At 40.6% G+C, this 23,389-nt stretch overlaps 1 protein-coding gene across 14 annotated transcripts in view; it reads left to right on the top strand.

Moving 5' to 3' along the window:
- LYPD6B (LY6/PLAUR domain containing 6B) overlaps positions 1-23,389 on the top strand; it is a 229,257-nt gene that overhangs the window by 193,551 nt on the left and 12,317 nt on the right. For 5 of the 14 annotated variants that reach the window (XM_081580522.1, XM_081580518.1, XM_081580528.1 and 2 more), the window contains 3 exons: positions 6,282-6,339; positions 18,005-18,152; positions 22,827-22,979. In XM_081580522.1, the coding sequence (XP_081436648.1) occupies positions 22,865-22,979 (115 nt within the window). In that variant the 5' untranslated portion in view covers positions 6,282-6,339; positions 18,005-18,152; positions 22,827-22,864. The remainder of the gene's footprint in view (positions 1-6,281; positions 6,340-18,004; positions 18,153-22,826; positions 22,980-23,389) is intronic. The other 9 variants (XM_081580519.1, XM_081580515.1, XM_081580525.1 and 6 more) reach the window with 3 other exon arrangements.

Below are 23,389 nucleotides of genomic sequence, written 5' to 3'. Positions count from 1 at the left end.
TTAAAAACTGGTTTACTGATTATCTTCTACATTGTTGTTGTTGTTCAGTTGCTCAGTCATGTCTGACTCTTTATGACCCCATGGATTGCAGAACCCCAGGCTTCCCTGTCCTTCGCTATGTTCTCGAGTTTGCCCAGATTCATGTCCATTGAGTCAGTGATACTGTCTAACCATCTCATCCTCTGCCGCCCTCTTCTCTTTTTGCCTTCAGTCTTTCCCAGCATCAGGGTCTTTTCCAATACAGTTTATTTAAATCCTTCTAAATGTGGAATCTGGGGTCTGGACTTCAGGAATGAAAAAGTTAGAACTTATTGGCCTGCAGTGAGAGAGGGATGTGTTGCTAATAGTCAACAATCACAGTAGATTCAAATGGATAGACCACTCCTGTTCTGCTGGGAGGCAGTGCTTCCTGGCTGTTATCTCCCTTTCCTACATTCTTAATCCACTGTCATATTGCAGACAACCGTGACTGTGTTCTTATTAAGATCTCAGGGGCTTTCCCAATGGAATTTGCAAAATGTAATTAAGATGGTGAATTGTCTGGGACTCCCATCCCTACCACTAAATGATAGCATTTTTCTTTGGCTCTGAAATGCTTTTGTATCATTTGCTCTTTGGATTTACAAAGTCCCTGGTCCATTTAGAAAGAACTGTTGAGCTTTAAATATACAGTAGGTGCTTATCCATAAACTACAGAGCCAGTCAAACCCTGTTTTAATTTAAATTTTGAGTAAGTTATGCATTCATATGGATCAAAACTCAAAACAATGAAATGAGACGTGCTTTGAGAAGTCTCCATCCCACTTCTGTCCTTTTATTAGGTGTATTATTTACCCCTGTCCCTCCACCTACAGGTCATCACTTTTATTAGTTTCCTATAAAATGTTCCTGAGTATATTTATGCGTATAAGTATAAATACATATAGTATTTTTTATTCCCTCTCTAACACACAAAAATGACATGATATTCATATATTTATAACTATCTCTATTCATATATATATATATATATATATATATATATATATATATCTCCTAGAACTTTTTCACAGCAGAATATAGGGAGTATCTCCTTTTTTTAATTTTGGCTGTGCCATGCAACATGCAAAATCTTAGTTCCCCAACCAGGGATGGAACCTCTGTCCCCTGCAGTGGAAGTGTAGAGTCTTAACTGCTGACTGCTAAGGAAATCCCATTTTTTCAAATGGCTGCATCATATTCCATTTTAGGTATATATATATATATGTATACACCCCCCTACACACACAGCACATACTCTTTTGATGGACATTTAGGGTTTTTCCCAATCATTTGCTATTATAAACAATGCTCCAAAGACTATCATGGCAGTATATTATTTTGCATGAAAGCAGACCATCTGTAGAAAAAATTCCCAGAAGTGAGATTTTGGGTCAAGGATAAATGCATTTGAAATTTTAATAATGTTTCCAAATTGCTCCTTGGAGTCACATTCCCACCAGCAGTGTATGAAAATGACTGATTTCCTATGGTCTCCTAAAAAGAGTATTAGAAAACATTTTTATCGATCAGACAAGTCAAAATCTGGAATTTATAAAGTATAGTTTTAATTTATATTTCTTCTATTTGAAAAGATGGTCAGCTTACATCATGTGGTTTAAAGGCTATTTTATTCACTTTTTCCACAAAATGTCTATTAATGTCTTTTACCAATTTTTCTGTTGGGTTGCTGATAATTTTCTTACCAATTTTCAGTAGCTCTTTCCATGTTAGTGAGATTATCCATTGTTTTGTCTGTGACATGAGTTAAAAATATTTCCCCCAGGTTATTTGCTTTTTTTTATTTATGATTTTTTTTGTCATACAGAATTTATTGTTGCTTAATGTAATTGAATTTTCACACTTTTTAATACATTATAAATTTTTAATCATAGTCAGAATGGCCTTTCCTCACTCTAAGGAAGTCATTTATATTTTCTTGTATTTTTAAGATATTTTATTACAGATAATTTTTTAAATTTTTTTATGATTTTATATATATATATATTATTTCTTTATTTATTTTAGTTGGAGGCTAATTACTTTACAATATTTTAATGGTTTTTGCCACACATTGACATGAATCAGCCATGGGTTTCCATGTGTTCCCCATCCTGAACCCCCCTCCCACCTCCCTCCCCATCCCATCCCTCTGGGCCATCCCATTGCACCAGCCCTGAGCACTTGTCTCATGCATCTAACCTGGACTGGTGTTCTGTTTCACATATAATAATATACATGTTTCAATGCTATTCTCTCAGATAGTCCCACCCTCACCTTCTCCCACAGAGTCCAAAAGACTGTTCTATGCGTCTGTGTCTCTTTTTCTGTCTCGCATATAGGGTTATTGTTACCATCTTTCTAAATTCCATATGTATGTGTTAGTATACTGTATTGGTGTTTTTCTTTCTGGCTTACTTCACTCTGTATAATGGGCTCTAGTTTCATCCACCTCATTAGAACTGATTCAAATTTATTCTTTTTAATGGCTGAGTAATATTCCATTGTGTATATGTACCAGGGCTTCCTTATCCATTCGTCTGCTGATGGACACCTAGGTTGCTTCCATGTCCTGGCTACTGTAAACAGTGCTGCGATGAACATTGGGGAACACGTGTCTCTTTCAATTCTGGTTTCCTCGGTGTGTATGCCCAGCAGTGGGATTGCTGGGTCATATGGCAGTTCTATTTCCAGTTTTTTGAGGAATCTCCACACTGTTCTCCATAGTGGTTGTACTAGTTTTCATTCCCACCAACAGTGTAAGAGGGTTCCCTTTTCTCTACACCCTTTCCAGCATTTATTGCTTGTAGACTTTTGATGAAGGTGAAGGAGGAGAGTGAAAAAGTTGGCTTAAAGCTCAGCGTCCAGAAAACTAAGATCATGGCATCTGGTCCCATCACTCCATGGGAAATAGATGGGGAAACAGTGGAAACAGTGTCAGACTTTATTTTTTTGGGCTCCAGAATCACTGCAGATGGTGACTGCAGCCATGAAATTAAAAGACGCTTACTCCTTGGAAGGAAGGTTATGGCCAACCTAGATAGCATATTTAAAAGCAGAGACATTACTTTGCCAACAAAAGTCCGTCTAGTCAAGGCTATGGTTTTTCCAGTGGTCATGTATGGATGTGAGAGTTGGACGGTGAAGAAAGCTGAGTGCCGCAGAATTGATGCTTTTGAACTGTGGTGTTGGAGAAGACTCTTGAGAGTCCTTTGGACTGCAAGGAGATCCAATCAATCCATCCTAAAAGAGATCAATCCTGGGTGTTCATTGGAAGGTCTGATGTTGAAGCTGAAACTCCAATACTTTGGCCACCTCATGCGAAGGGTTGACTCATTGGAAAAGACCCTAATGCTGGGTAGGATTGGGGGCGGGAGGAGAAGGGGACGACAGAGGATGAGATGGTTGGATGGCATCACCGACTCGATGAACATGGGTTTGTGTGGACTCCGGGAGTTGGTGATGGACAGAGAGGCCTGGCGTGCTGCAATTCATGGGGTCGCAGAGAGTCGGACACGACTGAGCGACTGAACTGAACTGAACTGAGACTTTTGGATAGCAGCCATTCTGACTGGTGTGAAATGGTACCTCATTGTGGTTTTGATTTGCATTTCTCTAATAATGAGTGATGTTGAGCATTATTACAGATAATTTTAAATGGACAAATTAGAGAAAATAGTATAATAAACCCCAATTACCTGTCATCCAACTTCAACAATTAGGGATATTTTGCCAATATTATTTCATCTTATTCTCCCACCTATTTTGAGAATATTTAAAGCAAACCCTGGACATTATATTTTCTTTGTAAGTATATCATTATATATCAATAACATGTCAAACTTTTTAGGATATAACTTCTATTTCATTATTATACCAATGATTCCTTAAGATTATCCAGTACCAGTCTGTGTTCCAGTTTTCGTTTCTGGAACATTTGTGGTTTTGTTTTGTGTGTGTGCTGTATGAGGTATGTACCCAGTTATCCCAACTCAGTTTCTTAAAGTTTATTCTTATCTTACTGGTTTTAGATGCCATTTTTTTCCCTATAACAGACTCTCACATGTATTTCAGTCTGTTTTCCAGACTTTCTATTCTGTTCCATTTGTCTGTCTACTCAAATGCTGCTGCTGCACTGTTTTAATTACTGTGGCATTAGAGCATGTTTTATTGTGTTTCTGAACTAGTCATTCCCCAAATGAAATAGTAAGTAATCTACTCCAATTCATGCTATGTAAAATGGCAGAAATATACAGTCCAGCCTCCTCAGATCAGGGATGGGTCTGGTGACTTAGAAATCAACAAGGAGTGGGAGTAGAATGTGTGAGCACAAATCTGGTCCCTAAGGAAAGTACCAGTAATCACATTGTGGGAAAGTAAATAGTAATAACATAAAAGCTGGAAACCTGGGACGGGTCCTCATCTGGAGCTAGGAGGAGGAAGCAGAACTGGCAAAGCAAAAAGAACATGGTTTTGGTGGTTGAAACATGATTCTCCCTTGGAAGCAGATAATCCTGGTTCTTTTTGGCAAAGTCAGAAAGGCTGGTGGTAGAGGAAGTTGCAGTATTTGCTGTGTACCTATCCTAGGAAACCCATCAGAGACATAAAATGTGCTGAAGAGCCAAGAGGGCCTGGCCGAAGTGTGTTGGGGAGACTGTGCCATCATTGTGCTCTGGGAAGTTCACAAACCTGAACAGGCAATAACCCTGAACTCCAAGGCTGTCTGTGTGCTGGCTTGTGCCTCTGAAGTTGCAGGAGTGAACCTTATTGTCCCTTTCCTCAGGAAAAGGATGAAGATGTTTTATTCTGAACCCTCTTTCCAGGAGACAGAATTAACTCGACCTAACAAGATACCTTTACTGGAAAGTATCTGAGAGAGGACTTCTAATATGAGTTATTATGGGAAGAGACATCTGAAGCATTTAGCAAGGGCATAACTTCTTCTTATAGTTTAGTTGATAAGTCATTTTTGACTCTTTTTGACCCTATAGACTATAGCCTTCCAGGCTTTTCTGTCCATGGGATTTTCCAGGCAAGAACATTGGAGCAGGCTGCCATTTCATGCTCCAGGGGATCTTCCCGACCCAGGGGAAGAAACTTCCTGACTTGTGTCTCTTTTGTCTCCTCGTTGGCAGAGAGATTCTTTACTTCTGAGCCACCAGGAGGGTATACCATAATACCTTTTTTCCTTCTGAAATGCATGTATCTTCTGGACTCTGTCTGCATCATCACAAAAGTCCAGAGAATGATAAGGTGGTCACAGCACAAGGAAATGGCCTGGATCCTTAGTGAGTGGAAAGACTGAACCGGGATGACTGTGGAATGACTTCATCCCTGGCAGACACCCTTAATAACCTTTGACAGAGCCAGGAACCTCTTCATCCCCGATTTCCTCCTTATAAACTGCAGGAGAGCATACTCACTTACCTCACAGGGATGTGGAGAACCTTAATTAGGTTCTGATGGGAAAGTTCTTTGCTGATGAGTCATGGTATAGTGACTATGCTAATTTGAGGCTGCACAGCCATGAGTTGCCCGCTGCCCAGACGCAGACGCCAAAAGGTAAAAGGAAATCGGTCATCATCAGAGTCAGGGGAGTGGACTTTTCAAAATGAATGAATGGGTGAAGTCATCCTTGTTCGGGCATATTCCACAGTTCCTTACTGAGTGTCTACCCTGTGCAAATGGTACCAAGCAACTGGGGTGGGGGCAGGAGGAGGTTAGCAAGGAGTGGCAGGCCTGAGGTGCATGCACTGAGCTGGCTGCTGGAGTGGCTGTTGGTCTCCTTGGAAGACGGTAGCTCAGATTTGTGACTCTTTGGCTCAGAAGTCACCTTTGCCATCAGTGGTGTGAGCTGGCCGTTGGTTATAGTCGGCTTCACATTCCAGCATGGTTTAAACAGTAAGAGTCATCGGGGCTCCTTCAGCCCCCCTCTCTTTCCAGATGCCACTCTTACCAAATCCCTAAGCTAGCTTTCTCTCTTAGGTGTTCCAGTGAAAAGAATCTTTGTATTCATTAACAAAAGGAGAGGAGAAAAGGGACCCCTCTTTTGGCCTCTTTGACTTCTGTATTTGCATGAAACTGTTTTACAAAGTACTTTCAAGGTGTGCTTTATTTTAAGCACAAGGTAAAAGGGACTATTTTAGGCATTATCATAGAACACTTTCTCTGCCAATAAGGAGTTTTATGGTCTGGAAATTGGTACAGAATATGGATGAGATCTCAATGTACATTTCAAGCTGAACTTTTTTTTTTTTTTCAAGTGTCCTTGGGTGAGAGTAACAGGAAGTGAAAGAGGAAGAGAAGAGAAAACTAAGAAGGGTGAGTACAAGTAGATTTGGAAGGTGAAGTAAATGGCTTCTCTGGGCAAATGAGGCTGCTAAGACCATTATCCCAATAGGAAGTTTTTGGACTGTGGAAGGTGAGAGGTAACCAGAGAAAAATCAGAGGAAGTTCAGAAAAAAGTCCTTAATTTAAGTGACAAGCCCATTGTCACATGAAAATAGTGCTGCTTATTGAAATACAAGATTTTAAGGAAGGAGAAAAGGGCAAATCATAATTGTGTTAATATGGAATTCTGGTTTTTGGTGAATTTATTTTAAAAATATACAGTTTTTAAAGGTTACTTTGCATTTATAGTTATTAGAAAATATTGGCTATATTGCCTTGTTGTACAACACATCCTTGAGCCTGTGTTAAACCCAATAGCTTGTACCTCCCACTTCTCCCCCCATGCTGCGCCTCCCACCTGACTCCACTTGTAACCATTAGTTTGTTCTCTACATCTGTGAGTCTGCTTCTGTTTTGTTATATTCACTAGTTTGTTCTATTTTTCAGAGTCCACATATAACTGATAGCATGTATTGTATCTTTCTGGCATATTTCATTTAGTGTATGCCCTCCAAGTCCATCCATGTTGCTACAAATGGCAAAATTTTATTTTCTTTTTATGGCTGAGTAGTATTCCGTTGTATGTATGTACCACTTCTTCATCTGTTCATCTGTTGATGGACACTCAGGTTGCTTTCACGTCTCGGCAGTTGTAAATAATGCTGCTGTGAACCTTGAGGTGGATGCATCTTATTCAATTAGTGACTTTTAAATTTTTTTCAGTAATACCCTGGAGTAGAATTGCTGGGTCATATAGTAGTTCTATTTTTAGTTTTTTGAGAAACCTCTATAGTGGAAGCACCAATTTACGTTCCCACCAACAATGTATAAGGGTTCCCTTTTCTCCACATCTTCACCAACATTTGCTATTTGTATTATTTTTGTTGATAGTTTTTTTGACAAGTGTGAGGTGACATCTCATTGTGTTTTTGATTTGTATTTCTCTAATATTAGCAATGTGGAGCTTCTTTACATGTTCCTATTGGCCATCTGCATGTCTTTGGAAAAATGGCTATCAAGTTCTTCTGCTCATTTTTTAATTGGGTTGCTTACTTTTTTATATTGAGTCCTTTGAGCTCTTTATGTATGTTGGTTATTAATCCCTTATCAGTCATGTCATTTGCAAATATTTCCTTCCTTTCAGTAGGTTGTCTTTTTGTTTTTCAGTTGCTTCCTTTGCTGCACAAAATCTTTTCAGTTTAATTAGGTCCCATTTGTTTATTTTTGCTTTTATCACCTTTAATTTAGGAGATGGACCCAAAAAATATTGCTGTGATTTATATCAAAGCATGTTCTGCCTAAGAGCTTTAGGGTTTTGGTCTTACTTTTAGGTCTTTAATTCAGTTTGAGTTTATTTTTGTATATGGTGTGACAGAATGTTCAAATTTCATCCTTTTACATGTAGTTGTCCAGTTTTCACTTATTGAAGAAGTTGTCTTTTCTCCATTGTATATTTTTGCCATCTTTATCAAAGTTCAAGTTGATTATTATTGATTATAAGTAAGTGGGCTTATTTCTGGACTTCCTGTCCTATTCCACTGATCTATATGTTTTTGTGCTAGTACCACACTGTTTTGATTACTGTTGCTGTTCAGTCACTCAGTCATGTCTGACTCTTTGTGACTCCATGGACTGCGGCATGCCAGGCTTCCCTGTCCTTCACCATCTCTGGGAGTCTGCTGAAATTCATGTCCATTGAGTTGGTGATGCCATCCAACCATCTAATCGTCTGTCATCTCCTCCTCCTCCTGCCTTCAACTTTCCCAGCATCAGGGTCTTTTCCAATGAGTCGACTCTTTACATCAGGTGGCCAGAATATTGGAGGTTCAGCTGCAGCATCAATCCTTCCAATGGATATTCAGGGTTGATTTCCTTTAGGACTGACTGCTTTGATCTCCTAGCAGTCCAAGGAACTCTCAAGAGTCTTCTCCAACACCACAGTTTGAAAAGCATCAGTTCTTCAGTGCTCAGCCTTCTTTATGGTCCAACTCTCACATCCATACATGACTACTGGAAAAACCATAGCTTGGACTATATGGGCCTTTGTTGGCAGAGTATTGTCTCTGCTTTTTAATACACTGTCTAGGTTTGTCTTAGCTTTTCTTCCAAGGAGCACGGGTCTTTTAATTTCATAACTGCAGTCACCATCTACAGTGACTCTGGAGCCCGAGAAAATTAAGTCTGTCACTGTTTCCATTGTTTCCCTATCTATTTGCCATGAAGTGATGGGACTGGAGCTTAGTTTTTTGAATGTTGAATTTTAAGCCAGCCTTTTCACTCTCCTCTTTCACCTTCATCAAGAGGCTCTTTAGTTGCTCTTTGCTTTCTGCCATAAGGGTGGTGTCATTGCATATCTGAAGTTATTGATATTTCTCCCAGCAATCTTGATTCCTGCTTGTGATTACTGTAGCTTTTTAATATAGTCTGAAGTTAAGGCATGTGATTCCTCCAGCTCTGTTCTTTCTCAAGGTTGTTTTTGCTATTTGGGATCTTTTGTGCTGCCAGCAGCAGTATTCATGGGTAAAATGTTCCCCATTATGGCTGTGACTAGTGTCTGCATCCCCTCGGTGAGCTGCAGCCACCTCCCATCTCTCTGGGTGACTCTCTTAAGACAAGCAGGGAGGTCTGGCTTGGGTTCCTATCAAATTACTGCTTTTGTCTTAGGTCCTGGTTGTATGTGAAATTTTGTGTAGGCCTTTAAAGAGTGAAGTCTCTATTTCCCCCAATACTGTGAAGCTCCTGAAATTAAGCCCTGCTAGCCTTCAAAGTCAAATGCTCTAGGGCAAAGGTCTCCAGCCTCTGGGCCATAGACTGGTACCTCCTGTCAGATCAGCAGCAGCATTAGACTAGAAATAAAGTGCACAGTAAATGTAATCATTTGCACTTGAATCATCCCAAAACTTTCCCCTTCCCCTGCTGGTCCATGGAAAAATTGTCTTCCATGAAACCAGTCTCTGGTGCCAAAAAGGTTGGGGACTACTGCTCTAGGGGATGATCTTCCTGATGCAGGACCACGCAGGCTGAGGAATTGGACATGGGGTCCAGAATTCTTATGCCTTTTTGGGACAACCTGCGCAATATAATTCTCCAGTCTGGGGGTCACCCACTCAGGGGTGTGGGATTTGATTATATCTTGAGCCTGCCTTTCCTAGTTGTCTTGTTGTGGTTCCTTCTTTATGTCTTTAGTTGGAGAAGACCTTTTCTGGTGGGTTCTAGTCATTTTTTATGGATGATTATTTTGCAGATAGTTGTTGTTTTGCTGTGCTCATGAGAGGAGGTGAGCTCAGGGTCTTTCTACTCCCCCATATTTCCCCCTTCCTCAGTGAAATGTTTATGTTTACATAAACTTACATTTCTGTGTTAGGTTCTATGATGTAGTAAGAGTACAGCTTTGAATACACTAAAGCTTCCATGGGCTCCAGTGCTATGTTCATCAAAATGTGTTCATTTTTCTCAGCTCTTTTATTAAGTAAGGTTCAGGAATTTCACCTCCCTCTCTTTCTCCTTATTTCATGATGTTCTTCAGTGATTGTAGGAGCAGAAAAAAAGATGCATTTTGGGGGACTTATGATATTTGCATGGGATTATAAAATATTTTCCAGCTAGATTCTTCTTGTTAATACTCTCATTTTCTTTCTAAAGCCTTCATTCTCCCATTAATTGGTTTGTAGCATAAATCCAGTTGTAACAGTTGCTCTTATACTCTCCTGGTAAAGAGTCAGTTTAGTCACTGCAGCTATTCCTACAACACCTGACACTTTGGCTCAGTGTGACTCACTTTCTGGTGTTTTGAGACTAGATTCACAGCTTCGTCAGGGTCCTGGAAGGAACCAGATGGCATATTCAGACTGGTGTTATTTGAGAGAATGAATAAGGGGCTGTTTACAGTGGTTTGGGCTAGGTTTAGTGATATCAACAGAGGATAGTCCCAGCCTTCAGAGATGGCAACGAGAGAAGCCATTTCTCTCCTACAGTCCTGAAGCTGTGAGTTGCTCAGTCGTGTCTGACTCTGCAACTGCATGGACTGTAGCCCACTAGTCTCCCCTGAGCATGGAATTCTCCATGCAAGAATATTGAAGTGGGTAGCCTTTCCCTTCTCCAGGGGATCTTCCTGACCCAGGGATTGAACCTGGGTTCCCCTACATTGCAGGCAGATTCTTTACCATCTGAGCCTTGGATTAAAAAAAAATATGGTTACCGGAACACAGGAGAAGGTAGCTATGAAGTTAGGGACCTGACAGCAGCTGAGAGACACAATGACAGCTTGGCAGGGAGTGAGTCAGGGGAATAAATACCTCAGTCTCACTCTCTGCCCACTCTCCAGTCTGCCAGTTTCTGCCATTGGCCAAATCAAATTGAGAGCCTGTAGAAAAGGGAACTGTGTGCCTGGTCATCATAGCTTGGCTTTCCAGGGCACAGATAAGGGTGGACAAGGCTGGATGGTGGGGCTGGAGGAGCAAGAGATGAAAGCCCAGCAGGGCTCAGTCCCTTTCGCCCTTTTAGGATAGCTTGGGAAGATCATGTGGTCGGAGCATATTTAGGGCCCAACCTAGTATGTGTTGAACCACATGTGAATACACTAGGCCAGTAATGGGCAGAGCTTTAATTGTTGAAAACAGAGCTCTCACAATCTTCATCTGTTCACCTAAAATCTAAATGAACAGTCAACATGGAAACAGAAATTCTGTTGGTGGAAAAAATGAAACAGCTTTTTTTTTTTAAAAAAAAAAAAGGTAATGTGTATGAGGCATTTAGAGTACTTTAGCTCATCTCTAATTAAGAACTGGAGCTGCAATTCCCACTCCAGTGCTCAACAAGGAAGGGCAATCTTGTATCCCCAAACCCCTAGCATTTTCCAGGGTGGAGACTATTCCATGGGGCAGAGTAGACACAGAAAGTTTTCATGAGGGAGAAATATTGGAGCTGAGCCTTTAAAAAAGAGTGAGAAATACCAAGCATTTCTTTAAAGAAGAGTGAGAAATGCAAGCACAGAATCTACTGCTCCTTTTTTCTTTTTTTGAATTTTTTAAAAATTTACTTTTAATTGCAATATAATTGTTTTACAGTGTTGTGTTAGTTGCTGCTGTACGACAACATGAATCAGCCATATGTATACATATATCCCCTCCCTCTTGAATTCCCCTCATACCCACTCACCATCCCACCCCTCTAGGTCATCAAAGAGCACTGAGCTGAGCTTCCTGCTAGTTATCTACTTTACACATGATAGTCTATATATGTCGATGCTACTCTCTCAATTTGTCCCACCCTCTCCTTCCCACACCACAGTGACCACAAGTCTGTTCTCTCCATCTCCATCCCCATCCTACAGATAGGTTCATCGATACCATTTTTCTAGATTTCATATGTATGCATTAATATCCAATATTTGTTTTTCTCTTTCTGACTTATTTTACTTTGTATGACAGACTCTAGGGAGCCTGTTGCTTTTTAAACACACTTTATGAGAACTGCTTTTATTTATGAGCATAGACAAAGAATATAGATTTATCAGAAAGCAGATAAATGAAAATACTCCACTGAGGCCTAAATATTGTGCTCATATATATTCTAGAGTAGTTTTCTTAAAACTCGTCTTCAGAGGAGTTTTACATTCTTCTCTCATATATGCTTAGATAATCACAGCATTTGAGAGCTGAAAATAGGTGTATTTAATTTGTCTTAAATCTGGCCAGATATGTATGGTATAATCTTAATCGTATTGGCTGGTATGTAATCCATTGAGGAACCATAAATCTCTAATTTTAGATTTTTTTTTTAAGAGTACGGTTGCATTATAATGTTGTGTTAGGTTCTGCTGTACAGCAGAGTGAATCAGTCATACATATACACATAACCCCTTTTTTGGATTTCCTTCCCATTTAGTCACCATAGAGCATTGAGTAGAGTTCCCTGCACTATACAGTACTTGTTGGTTATCTATTTAAAACATAGTAGTGTATGTAATCAATCCCAATTTCCCAATCCATTCCACCTCCTTCTAATTTTAGCTTTTAATACTTATTTAATAGTTTGATAATTAAACCAACAATGTATAGGGACTTAGTCATTCTCCTTTAATTCCCACAACTCAGTGCAAAATAGATATTTAATATCTCTATTTTACTGATAGGGACCTGAGTCTCAGAGCAGTAGAGGAATCAGCCAGAGGTGGCAGGTCCAACTAATGGCAGGGTCAGAATTTGCTTCCAGGCCTGAGCACCTCTAAAAGCCATTCTCCCTGCACTAGACTAGGCTGCATATACACTTGACTTTACCTTTGTAGGACTGTGAACCATTGCTTAAATGTCATTTTTCATGATGCAATTAAAACACTATTTAATGCCTATAATTTTTCAATTTCCTCTGGGAATATAAAATTATGCACATATATATTTTCATGCATACACTTCCTTCTACTCCAAGTGGTAATAGTGACAATTTATAGGGCAAGTGACATGCTGTAACTTTGTTATATATGTTGAATGCAGAAATTTTTTTTATTAGAATTGCTTTTATAAGCTTGTTACCTTCCAGAGAGTTCTTTGAATAATCTGTTCTGGAATTTGTGACTGTGCAAAAGTTAGCATGATATTCTTTTGCCATTGCATGTAGTTTATTGTTGGTTTTCAAATGGCCTCCTGTTTTAGAATGATAGCCATGAACATGTTCTTGTGCAATACAATTTTAGATATAGAATCAGGAATAATTTGAGCTAGTACTATAAATCATGGTCCATGACGTAAAGCCTCAGGACAGACAAAAGACAACAGGACAAATGCATAGCAACAGTTCTGCATCCTAAAGCTTTCCCAAATAAAAGATAACTGTGCGGATGCTAAAAGCAGCTGACATGATTGGTAATACAGTCTCTTACACAGAGTTCTAGGGGCTTCCCAGGTGGCACTGGTGGTAAAGAACCTGCCTGCCAATGCAGGAGATTTAAGAGACGCAGGTTAGATCCCTGGGTGGGGAAGATCCCCTGGAAGAGGGCATGGTAACCCACTCCAGTATTCTTGCCTGGAGAATCCCATGGACAGAGGAGCCTGGCAGGCTATGATCCATAGAATCACAAAAAGTCGAACATGACTGAAGCGACTTAGAAAGCACACATGCGCAGGGTCACTTTGTCATAGCGCTTAAGCAGTTATTTTGTTCATAAGATATGTATGTACATATATGCAGATGTACATACACATACATATATACATACATATCCAGATGAAATTATCATCTAAGATTTATGCTTTGGTACAGATATTCCATCATGTTAGAATATATACAGAGAGATTCAAATGAGACACACATCTGTATACATACTTTACTTATACTTTATTTCTATGGTCATTTTTCTATGTCTGCTGAGGCTAAATGCAGTCAAAAGTGCTCGCCATCACCTGCATGTCTAGTGACCTTGAAAGCTAAGTTTTCTCAGTTGAGTTCTGTATGCCATGTGTTAGAGAAGGCATCTTCCGGATTGTTCTTCTCTACTCAACAATTGTAGAATAATGGGTCCTTAGCCAGCTGTTGGACATTTCAGGCTAGATTTCTATTATGAGAACTTTGATTGGTTATTAAAAGACATGAGTTCAGTACAGCAAGCACGGATGGGGAACATAAAAAACAACATCTTCCGTGCCTAGCCTCTGCTGCCACTAGGTTTACATCTGTGCAGTTCTGCTGGTGGCATGGAGCGTTAACAGCACCAACACCTCTGTGCCTGCAGCTCTCTTGCAGAGGTTCTGTCCAGTTATTCTATCTTCCTTTCAAATTTAAAGACACCTCTCTTGCACAGAAAAGAAAATAACATCCCTCATTTGCCTGCCTGACAGCGGAAATATCTTTATAAAATTGCCTCAATATTATGCCTTTGGCTTTTTTTTTTTTTTTTTTTTTAAGAAATGGCCAAATGAGGGATGAATCTTGAGCTCTTCAAAACAAATTTCAGGCATTAGCTGCATGTTCTTTGGTGCTCTCTGTATAAAAATGCATAGGGCCCATTAATTTGAGAATTAAGGACTAGGGAGAGTTTTCTGTTTACAAGTCATGAGAATGTGTATTCCACATGTCTCCCTTGGCTCCTGGGCAGTACAGAGCAGAGCGTGACATACAGCAGAGGAACACCATTCATACAAGGGGTTAGGATCTTTATTTTTCCTTTCATCCAATATGGTTTTTACACCGTATTTTGAGAAACTTAATGCACAATTGACTTGGCATAGGCCTCTTAAAAATCACTTATGGAAGCAAACTGTGTAAAAATTATTCCACCCATGTGAAGAATACTTTTAGATATAATCAATTAACATATTTTATTAGGTCTCTACCATTTGTCCAAATAGTTCAGTGAAACACGACAAACCAATCTTGATTCTTTTTGAAAGGAATCCATTTTCCAAGTCTCAAACATCTAAGCTTTTAAATATTGTTCATTTGGAGTTCTTACTGTCTTATTTCTCCAGTGTCATGAAAGCCTTTTCGAAAAGATGTAAAATTATTTCTTGGACAAAAATGCAGCTGAAAAGCTATTACTTTGGAAGTATCTTTTAGCTATTTCTTAAAATTTGAATCCCATTTAAAAAGATTTCTTCACAATTGATTAGGCTATTTCTTCACCCAAATTACATACTTATGGACCCTGTATTAATTCACAATTAGATTTAAATTTGGTTTGCATAATGAAATGATTTTAATGTTAGCACAGTTTTAGACAGTATCTTGTACCACATTGCATTTAGTAGGAAAAACTCCCATCTTAACACTGTAAAGTGCACACCTTTATGTTTAGAAATGAGATACTCAGTTCTGTGAGTTTTTGATCCTGTGTTTGATGAGATTTTTTGAAAGATTTTCTTTAAAAGAACAGTGGGAATCTGAAATATTATGGTAATATTATATTTCATTATGACTTTTTAGGGCATAACTAAAAGTCTTCATTAATATTCTTCCCCTAAAATCATAGAATATTCAAAGTGAAGGAACCTTGGCAGTCACTCATCCCAGCTTTCCACTTGGTTGCAATAGAGAGAACTTCAGAGTCTTCTTGAGAAATGAGTGCACAGAACTCCACACTGTGTACCAGATTTGGTCCAGCTGGTATGGAATGGAGTTAGACAGTTATATCCCTTGATCTAATCTCTATTCTGCTAATATTGTCTGAAGAAGCCTCAGGGGAGGAAAAGAGAGGGAGAACAAGTCTTAAACATCATCTCAGTAAAATAGGCATTACCTATGTAATTGCACTCAGTCCACACAATTTAGAAAATTTACCCACCTGACTCTAAGCCTCACTTGTCTTACTGGCAAATGGGGACAGTACTTCTTAACTCTATGGTCACCTGATTATGAAACGTAGAACTAGAATTTTATCCTGTTTGTTGTTGTTCAGTCGCTAAGTCGTGTCTGACTCTGACCCCATGGACTGCAGCATGACAGGCTCCCCTGTCCATCACTATCTTCTGGAGTTTGCTCAGATTCATGTCTATTGAGTCAGTGATGCTAACTAACCATCTCATCCTCTGCTGCTCCCTTCTTTTGCCTTCAGTCTTTCCCAGCATCAGGGTCTTTAGGTCTTCCTGACTCTAAAGCCCATTGTTTTCCCCTCAAAGATGCATGTATTAATACTTAACAGTCATAATTCACCAGTGGCTCACATTAACTTTTGGGCTCCAATAATGTGTGACAGATGGTGATTGCAGCAATGAAATTAAAAGACGCTTACTCCTTGGAAGGAAAGTTATGACCAACCTAGACAGCATATTAAAAAGCAGAGACATCACTTTGCCAACAAAGGTCCGTCTAGTCAAGGCTATGGTTTTTCCAGTGGTCATGTATGGATGTGAGAGTTGGACTATAAAGAAAGCTGAGTGCCGAAGACTTGATGCTTTTGAACTGTGGTGTTGGAGAAGACTCTTGAGAGTCCCTTGGACTGCAAGGAGATCAACCAGTCCCTCCTAAAGGAGATCAGTCCTAGGTGTTCATTGGAAGGACTGATGTTGAAGCTGAAACTCCAGTACTTTGGCCACCTCATGCGAAGAGCTGACTCATTTGAAAAGACCCTGATGCTGGAAAAGATTGAGGGCAAAAGGTGAAGGGGATGACAGAGGATGAGATGGTTGGATGGCATCGTATACTTGATGGATATGGGTTTGGGTGGACTCCAGGAGTTGGTGATGGACAGGGAGGCCTGGTGTGCTGTGATTCATGGGGTCGCAAAGAGTTGGACACGACTGAGCAACTGACCTGAATGTGTGACAGCACGGGGACTATGTCTCTTACTCACTGTTGTATATAAGTGCTTAGCACAGTACCTATTATGAATGCATGACTGATAAACATGCTGCTTTCAAGATTTGGACAAGCCGTAAAGAGAGGTCAAATCATGATTCCATTTTTCCCTATTGAATGTTTTATGCAAGAGTAAAATCCATGGTACTCCACTGAGATTTTTGTATTTTCAGATGAAATGATGGACTGAGCATAAGCTAAAATTCTCTCTTGTATTTTGCTTCAGGCACATAGAAATGCCAAATTAAATATCTTTAAAATTAATATTTAAACTTGGGGGGGGGAAATTATCCAGGTACTGGAAACAGAGAATCTGTCAGAGAGGGTCAACTCTGAGCCGCAGGAGCCAGGCTCTCATTGCCCAGGTCAGGTCCCCTCAAGGAAGACAGCTGAAGCAGAGTCTCAGCCTATAGCCATGAATCATCTTGCCAAATTTCTTGGGAACCAGAATATCACCGTTGGTCAAACTCTGTTAATAGCTGGAAACAAGTAGTACTACCCTTGTGATAGACTGTAAAGTTTCCTGGCAAATTTCTCCTTTTCTGAGGAGTGTTTTCATCTTTTCCACTGTAAGTAAAATTCCAGCACTCATGTTGCATTTTCTCTTTGCCTTCTATTCTTTTTACAAGGGAAGGCAGGCCCATTAGGTTTGCCATTAAAGTGTCTTAGCGCAGATAAGTGATGCTTGCAGGAAGGTGTGAATGTGGGTGTTGATAGGCATGTTGGACTTAGGAGAGCTGCTCCCCTTAAATTATCTATTGCATTTGTTTTATTGGCAGTGGATGTTGGCCTGGCGCTTGCTGATTCATTTTTAGCAATTGTATAAGCTGTGCTGGTGTTTACCACCTCTGCTTGGTCTCGGGTTTCAAATCTCCTTTTGATTCCATCATGTCTTTATCATCTTTGGATGCCCTTCCAGCTCCTCATTGCCCACAATCTGTCTTACTTGCTAAGAAAGGTGCTACTTATAATAGGTCATAGCTAATGATGTTCATTCTGTTCCAAAACGTATCTATTGAATATCTACCATGTGCTGAGTGTGGACCTAGGGGATATAAAAGTGATGGAGGTCCTTTTCCTATCTCAGAAGAGCTTGAGGTCAAGGGTGTGCCATTCCTGAGGCCTGTACATACCCCAGGGAAGCTTACAAATGCCACGTATAGGATGGGATGATGACCGTGGCTGGGACCTGGGAAATAGTCATGCTTCTGGACCATGAGCCATGTATGTCCATTACTCCTGGCAGTAGTGGGCCAGTCTCACATGGAATTTCCTAAATTACACATCTGGCTACCTTCCATTCCCCCAGTGCCTGAGAGTTGCCTGTCCCTGCTGTAACCCTACAGATGTGCCTTGCAGAAATCTCTTCTCTTGGCAAGGAAGCCCACTGCATTCTGGAACAAGAATGAATATAATTTCCAAAGAGAGGACTCCTAAAATAAAGACCAGCACCAGAGGTGAGGGGTTTCTGACAAGGTCTTCTATCTGAGAAAGATGGATGATGGTGATGAGCTCTGTTGGGGGTTGGTGGGGTGGGGATGGGTTTGAGAAATGTGGACCAGGTACCTAATGTCTATGTGAGGCTTTGTTAGTGTCAAAGTAAGAAAACATCTAAGTTACAGGAAGCTGAATTATAATGGCTGTATGCCAAGTCAGAGAGCAGCTGTTGTTAACCATTATGTGTAAGTCTTAACCCAGGGGGAAAATATATATGGACATAATATTGCAAACAACCTTAAGCTCCTCACAGGTCCCCCTCCCCCACATGAAGAACTCTGCTCTGTGTGATAGTCCTAGAGAAAGTAACACAATGGTTTAGTCTAGCTTGTATTAAAGATTTTTTTTTTTGCTTTCTGGAGCAGAATACAAACTCGGCTATAACCTTGTTCTGCAAGAAAGATTGCAACAAGAGCCTACTCAGCAAAGCCACAGCAGATAAATTTTAGTTCAGAGTCTCCATGAAATGATTCCAAATGTGAAACTACTTTCAGATACTATAATTTAGTCATTTGCTTTTTCATTATCCTAATGTCTTTGGGTTGTGAAAAATAAAACAGTCATGTTAACACAAACCTATACACTGAAAAAGAGAGATAAATATAGGTGCTATGGGAAAAGCAGTATATAGTAGATTATAAAACATGCTCTGGAAAATATGAGATACTGTTATTTGGTGCTTCCCTCATTTGACAGGTAAAACCTTTGCAGTTTTAGAGGATCTTGATAGAATAAGACTATGCTGTTTTAACTAAAACCAGAAAGGAAAATAAGTCTAGTATATCGAAGCAATATTCTCGTGGCCTATTTTTCACCATATCAACCTTTGTGCTAGAAGAAACTGCGCAGACACATCTTGAGGGTATGCTGTGTTTCAGGCTGTGTGCTTGGATCTTTGCACGTATTGCCCCTGAACCCCCACGTTGTCCTTAGTTATATGCTAGTAATGAGATTATATTCTCTACAGTGCTTTTTCCAGGAAAGGAGAAACCACAACACAAGTCTAATTCTTGGGTTTGTTGTTCCTTCCGTTGTTTTTAAGTCTTCTATGAGCCATCATATCATGCACGATGTCATCCAGAAGAACCTTTGAGGTGTATCTGAATTCTCCCTTCCTCTGTGTTCACTGTTATTTGTATTCCTTTCTTCTTGGAGCTAGAAACAGGACTAGGCATGCTGGACCACTTACTACTTTCCAGAGACAAAGCTTTCTTGAGACTAGTTTTCAAAACTAGATAATCTAAAACAGAACAGTTTCTTGACTCTGCTGGATCTGAGATCCTTGCCATGGCCTGGAAGTGCCTGTGTAGTCTGGCCTCACCGACTCTGGCTTTGTTCCCCCGTCTCTGCATGCTCTGGTCACACCAGCTGCTTTCTGAGTTCCCCCAGTGAGGCACACTTCTTCTGATCTAAGGACTTCGTTTCTTTTCCCTTGATTCTTTGCTTGGACACGTTCTTCTCAACATTTAATTCACCTGCATAAATGTCACCTACTCAGATGTACTTGGCTCACCATATATGTTAAGCAGTTCCTCCTGTCCACTGACATATCACCTTATCATGTTCCCTCCACAGAATTTACAATGGTCAGAAATTATGGCCTTTTCCATATTTACTGCCTGTCTTCTCCCTCTAAAATGCAAATGGCCTGCGAGCAAAGACTTTGTTGGGGATCCAGTGATGAAAATGTCTGTTATGTACTAGGTGTCAGTAATGGTGTATTGAATGGCTGGGCTTTTGTCTGAGATTACGTGAGGAAAATTAGGGGTTCTGAGTTGTGATTCCTAAGTACTTGGTGATTTGTTCATAATAGTAAGTGCTTCAGAATTAGCAAAATGCTGAGCACATAAGTAATGAGATAGATATGTATTAACAAATTTGTATACCCCTATGAGGTAGGTATTATTATTATTCCCACTTTATAGATGCAAAAATTATGGTACAGAGAGGTTGAGGAACTTGTGTTAGGTGCTATACAGATGGTAGCTTTGAAGGCAGGTTCTTGAGCTAATGCTGTTTACCACTGAATAGAAAGTGCTCAATGAATACAGTTTTGAACATGTGTCCAGCACTGGCTGAGTTGTTTCTATGCATGATGTCACTCAGGCCTCACCTCCATACTGTGAAGTAGGGACTGTCATTATGCCTGTTGTAGAGATGGGGAAGCTGAGGCTTGGGAAACTTAAGCAACTCATCTCAAGTCCCATAGTTGTCACTTAGTGATGCAGAAGGGACTTGGCTATGGATAATATGAACGCTGTGATCTTATGCATTCTCTCTATATTACAGGGGCTTCCCAGGTGGCTCAGTGGTAAAGAATCTGCCTGCCAGTGCAGGAGACAAGGGTTTGATCCCTGGGTCGGACAGATCCCCTGGAGAAGGAAATGGCAACCCACTCCAGTATTCTTGCCTGGAAAATCCCATGGACAGAGGAGCCTTGGGGGGCGCAGTCCATAGGGCCACGAAGAGTCAGACACAACTGAGTGACTAAATCACCACCACCACCTTATTACAAGAGCACTTGTGAGTTGCTCTTAGAACACAGTCATGTTTGTGAAAGAGGGGTTAGTCTCCCCTACTCAGAGGGTCTCCACTAGTGTAACAAAGAGGGTATCCATTACTTGGCTACAGATTTATAATGGATATGGAATAGTCCAACTCAGAGAAAGAAATAGGAGAAGTGGAATTTGTGTCAATATAGTCACTTGTTTATAAGGAATTATAGAGTTGGTTTAAATGTTCATTTTTTTAAGAAAGAGCATGACAATAGGATTTGGAAACCCAGTAACTGTGAAAGGTCAGTTGTGATTTCTAAAATGAACAAGGGCAGAATGAGATACATGTTTGTATATCACTAGGTCTGATTTTGGACTGAGCTGAGATGCAATGTACAGTGTTTAGCATTATTGTTTTGTGAAACTTGCCAAGTTTTTTCACCCTGAGTCCTTTCTTAGGGACTTAGTTCTCTCAGAGGCAGAAGCCAGCTGTAGGGATGGTATGATGTCATGGGTACATTTTGTCTAATATTCAGCTTATAGGTAGGCATTATTAACCCCTTACGCAAAACCAGTATACTCAGAGATGGCATAAAATCCCTAGAAATTATGCATTCTTAATCTTAGCTGCAAGGAAAATATCCATGTCAGGGATTATGCTTAGATATGTGGAGATCATTTTTTTTCCTTTAGAAGATTCCCTAAACCAACTGAGACCTATTGAATCAGCAAGAAGACAGGTTCAGCCATTGTCTTTGAACCCTAAGATTCCACCATTTTCACAGAACTTGTATTACAAGTGCTCTTATGCACACAGTTCTGTGTGATCCTACCCAAGCCTCTATTGGATGGTCACAATGACCCAGGGTGTGGGCAGGCTGGGTGTTATTAAACCACTTTACAGATGAAGAAATTGAGGTTAATAGAGTCTAAAGAGCTTACCCAGGGTCAGGCCGCTAATAAATGGCAGAGCCAGCATCTGAACCAAAGTCTTTGGACTCCAAATGACTTCCTTTTTCTGCTGCCCACGCCTCCCCCTTGTGAAAGAGAACCCGTTGGTGGTGATGTTACAGGCTCTGAGCATCTCTCCTGAAGGTTTCCTTACTAGCAGGTCTGCTTGAAGAGGGTAGAATCTGTGAGCTTAAGATGAAACACCTTACTGAATGCTGTATGCATACCACTTTCTCTGGGTTTTGGCCCTGCCAACTTTAAGTGGCTGAAAGCAATGAGCAGTGTCTGAGGGCCAGAACTAACATTATGTGTGTGGTTTTCAAACAACTGTTACTCTGTTCCCTTGAGAACCTCCTGGCCACTCCCCTTGCTCCTGGTGAGACAGGATACAGGTGGGGACAGCCTTTCCCAGGAACTCTCATTTCTCTTCTCAGCCTCTGTGTGCTCTGGGACCCAGTAGAGACTTTGTTTCTCAAACTGGCTGCCCTTTTACTCACTGTCCTTCCTACTGTTCCAACTTTTATTGTGTTTTCCAAGTTTTGAAAGAATTGCAAAATTCATCAAGCGTTAAGTATTGACTCAGGGACTGGAATTTCAGAGAAGTGGTTCAGCAACTTCAGTGGAGCAACCCGTTGAACCAAACTGCGATTGTTAAAAGATCAGGTGACTCAGCACAAAGTCACCCAGCCGGCTCTGGCCAAGCAGTGATGGAATGGGGTGCAGGCAGGCCAGGACTACTGCTCCATTTCTCGGGACCTAAGCCACCAGGTGTCCTGCAGAGCCTTCCTAGTAGAAGGTAGCAACGGCTTAGCTTTCACCTGATGGGGAAGAGTGCACTGAAGTCACAGGTGCTGCCTCTATAGAACAAGTAGATGGTTGAACACGTTTAAATAATCAAGCTTTTTCAGACAGAAGCCAAACACTCCTCAGTGGGCTTCCCTGGTGACTCAGCTGGTAAAGAATTGCCTGCAATGTGGGAGACCCAGGTTTGATCCCTAGATTGGGAAGATGCCCTGGAGAAGGAAATGGCAACCCACTCCAGTATTCTTCTTGCCTGGAGAATCCCCATGGGCAGAGGAGCCTGGCGGGCTACAGTCCATGGGGTCGCAAATAGTCAGACACAACTGAGCACACAGCACACTGATGTATAAAGTGCAGATAAACTCAACTCATCTCTCTTCACCACAGGTATATGAGTGCTGAACTTCCCCACACCCGGGGTCAGAATGCTGCTCCTCTGTCACGCCCTCACCGTAGCTGTGGTCCAGACTTTTATCTTCTCTGAAAACCGGGTGTTTGCCAAGAACATCAACTTCTATAATGTGCGGCCTCCTCTTGATCGTAAGTAGTGGTTGTCACCACTGCCCGTGACATGGGATCGGAATAGCTAAAATCTGTTTCCCTACAGTAACTTTGCTGATTCTGGAACATTTGGTTTATATCGAGCATAAATCGGAAAGTCTTCATTACTTCCATGGGTAAGGGTAACACATGGTGACAGAAATTTTCTCCATTTCTTTAAGATGGTTTGGCTTCCTGCTGAAGTCTTAAAAGGGTTATAATTTTCTGAACAGTGTCCCTAAAAATGGCTCAGCAGGGGAAATTCAGTGTCCTTTGCTGATCTCTTCCTTGGAGAAGGATATTGACTGTAGGAAGATTCTGCATAAATTATGTATAAAATCTCCCCTCCTTTCTCTCTCTTCAGACAAGTAAAACTTCTCTGATATACCTCATAGAGAATGTGTGATAGA

This window comes from Giraffa tippelskirchi, chromosome 3 (genome assembly GCF_054371585.1).
Source record: "Giraffa tippelskirchi isolate mGirTip1 chromosome 3, T2T-mGirTip1v1.2.pri, whole genome shotgun sequence".
NCBI classification, from domain to species: Eukaryota; Metazoa; Chordata; class Mammalia; order Artiodactyla; family Giraffidae; genus Giraffa; species Giraffa tippelskirchi.
This window is presented reverse-complemented; position numbering and strand designations above follow the sequence as displayed.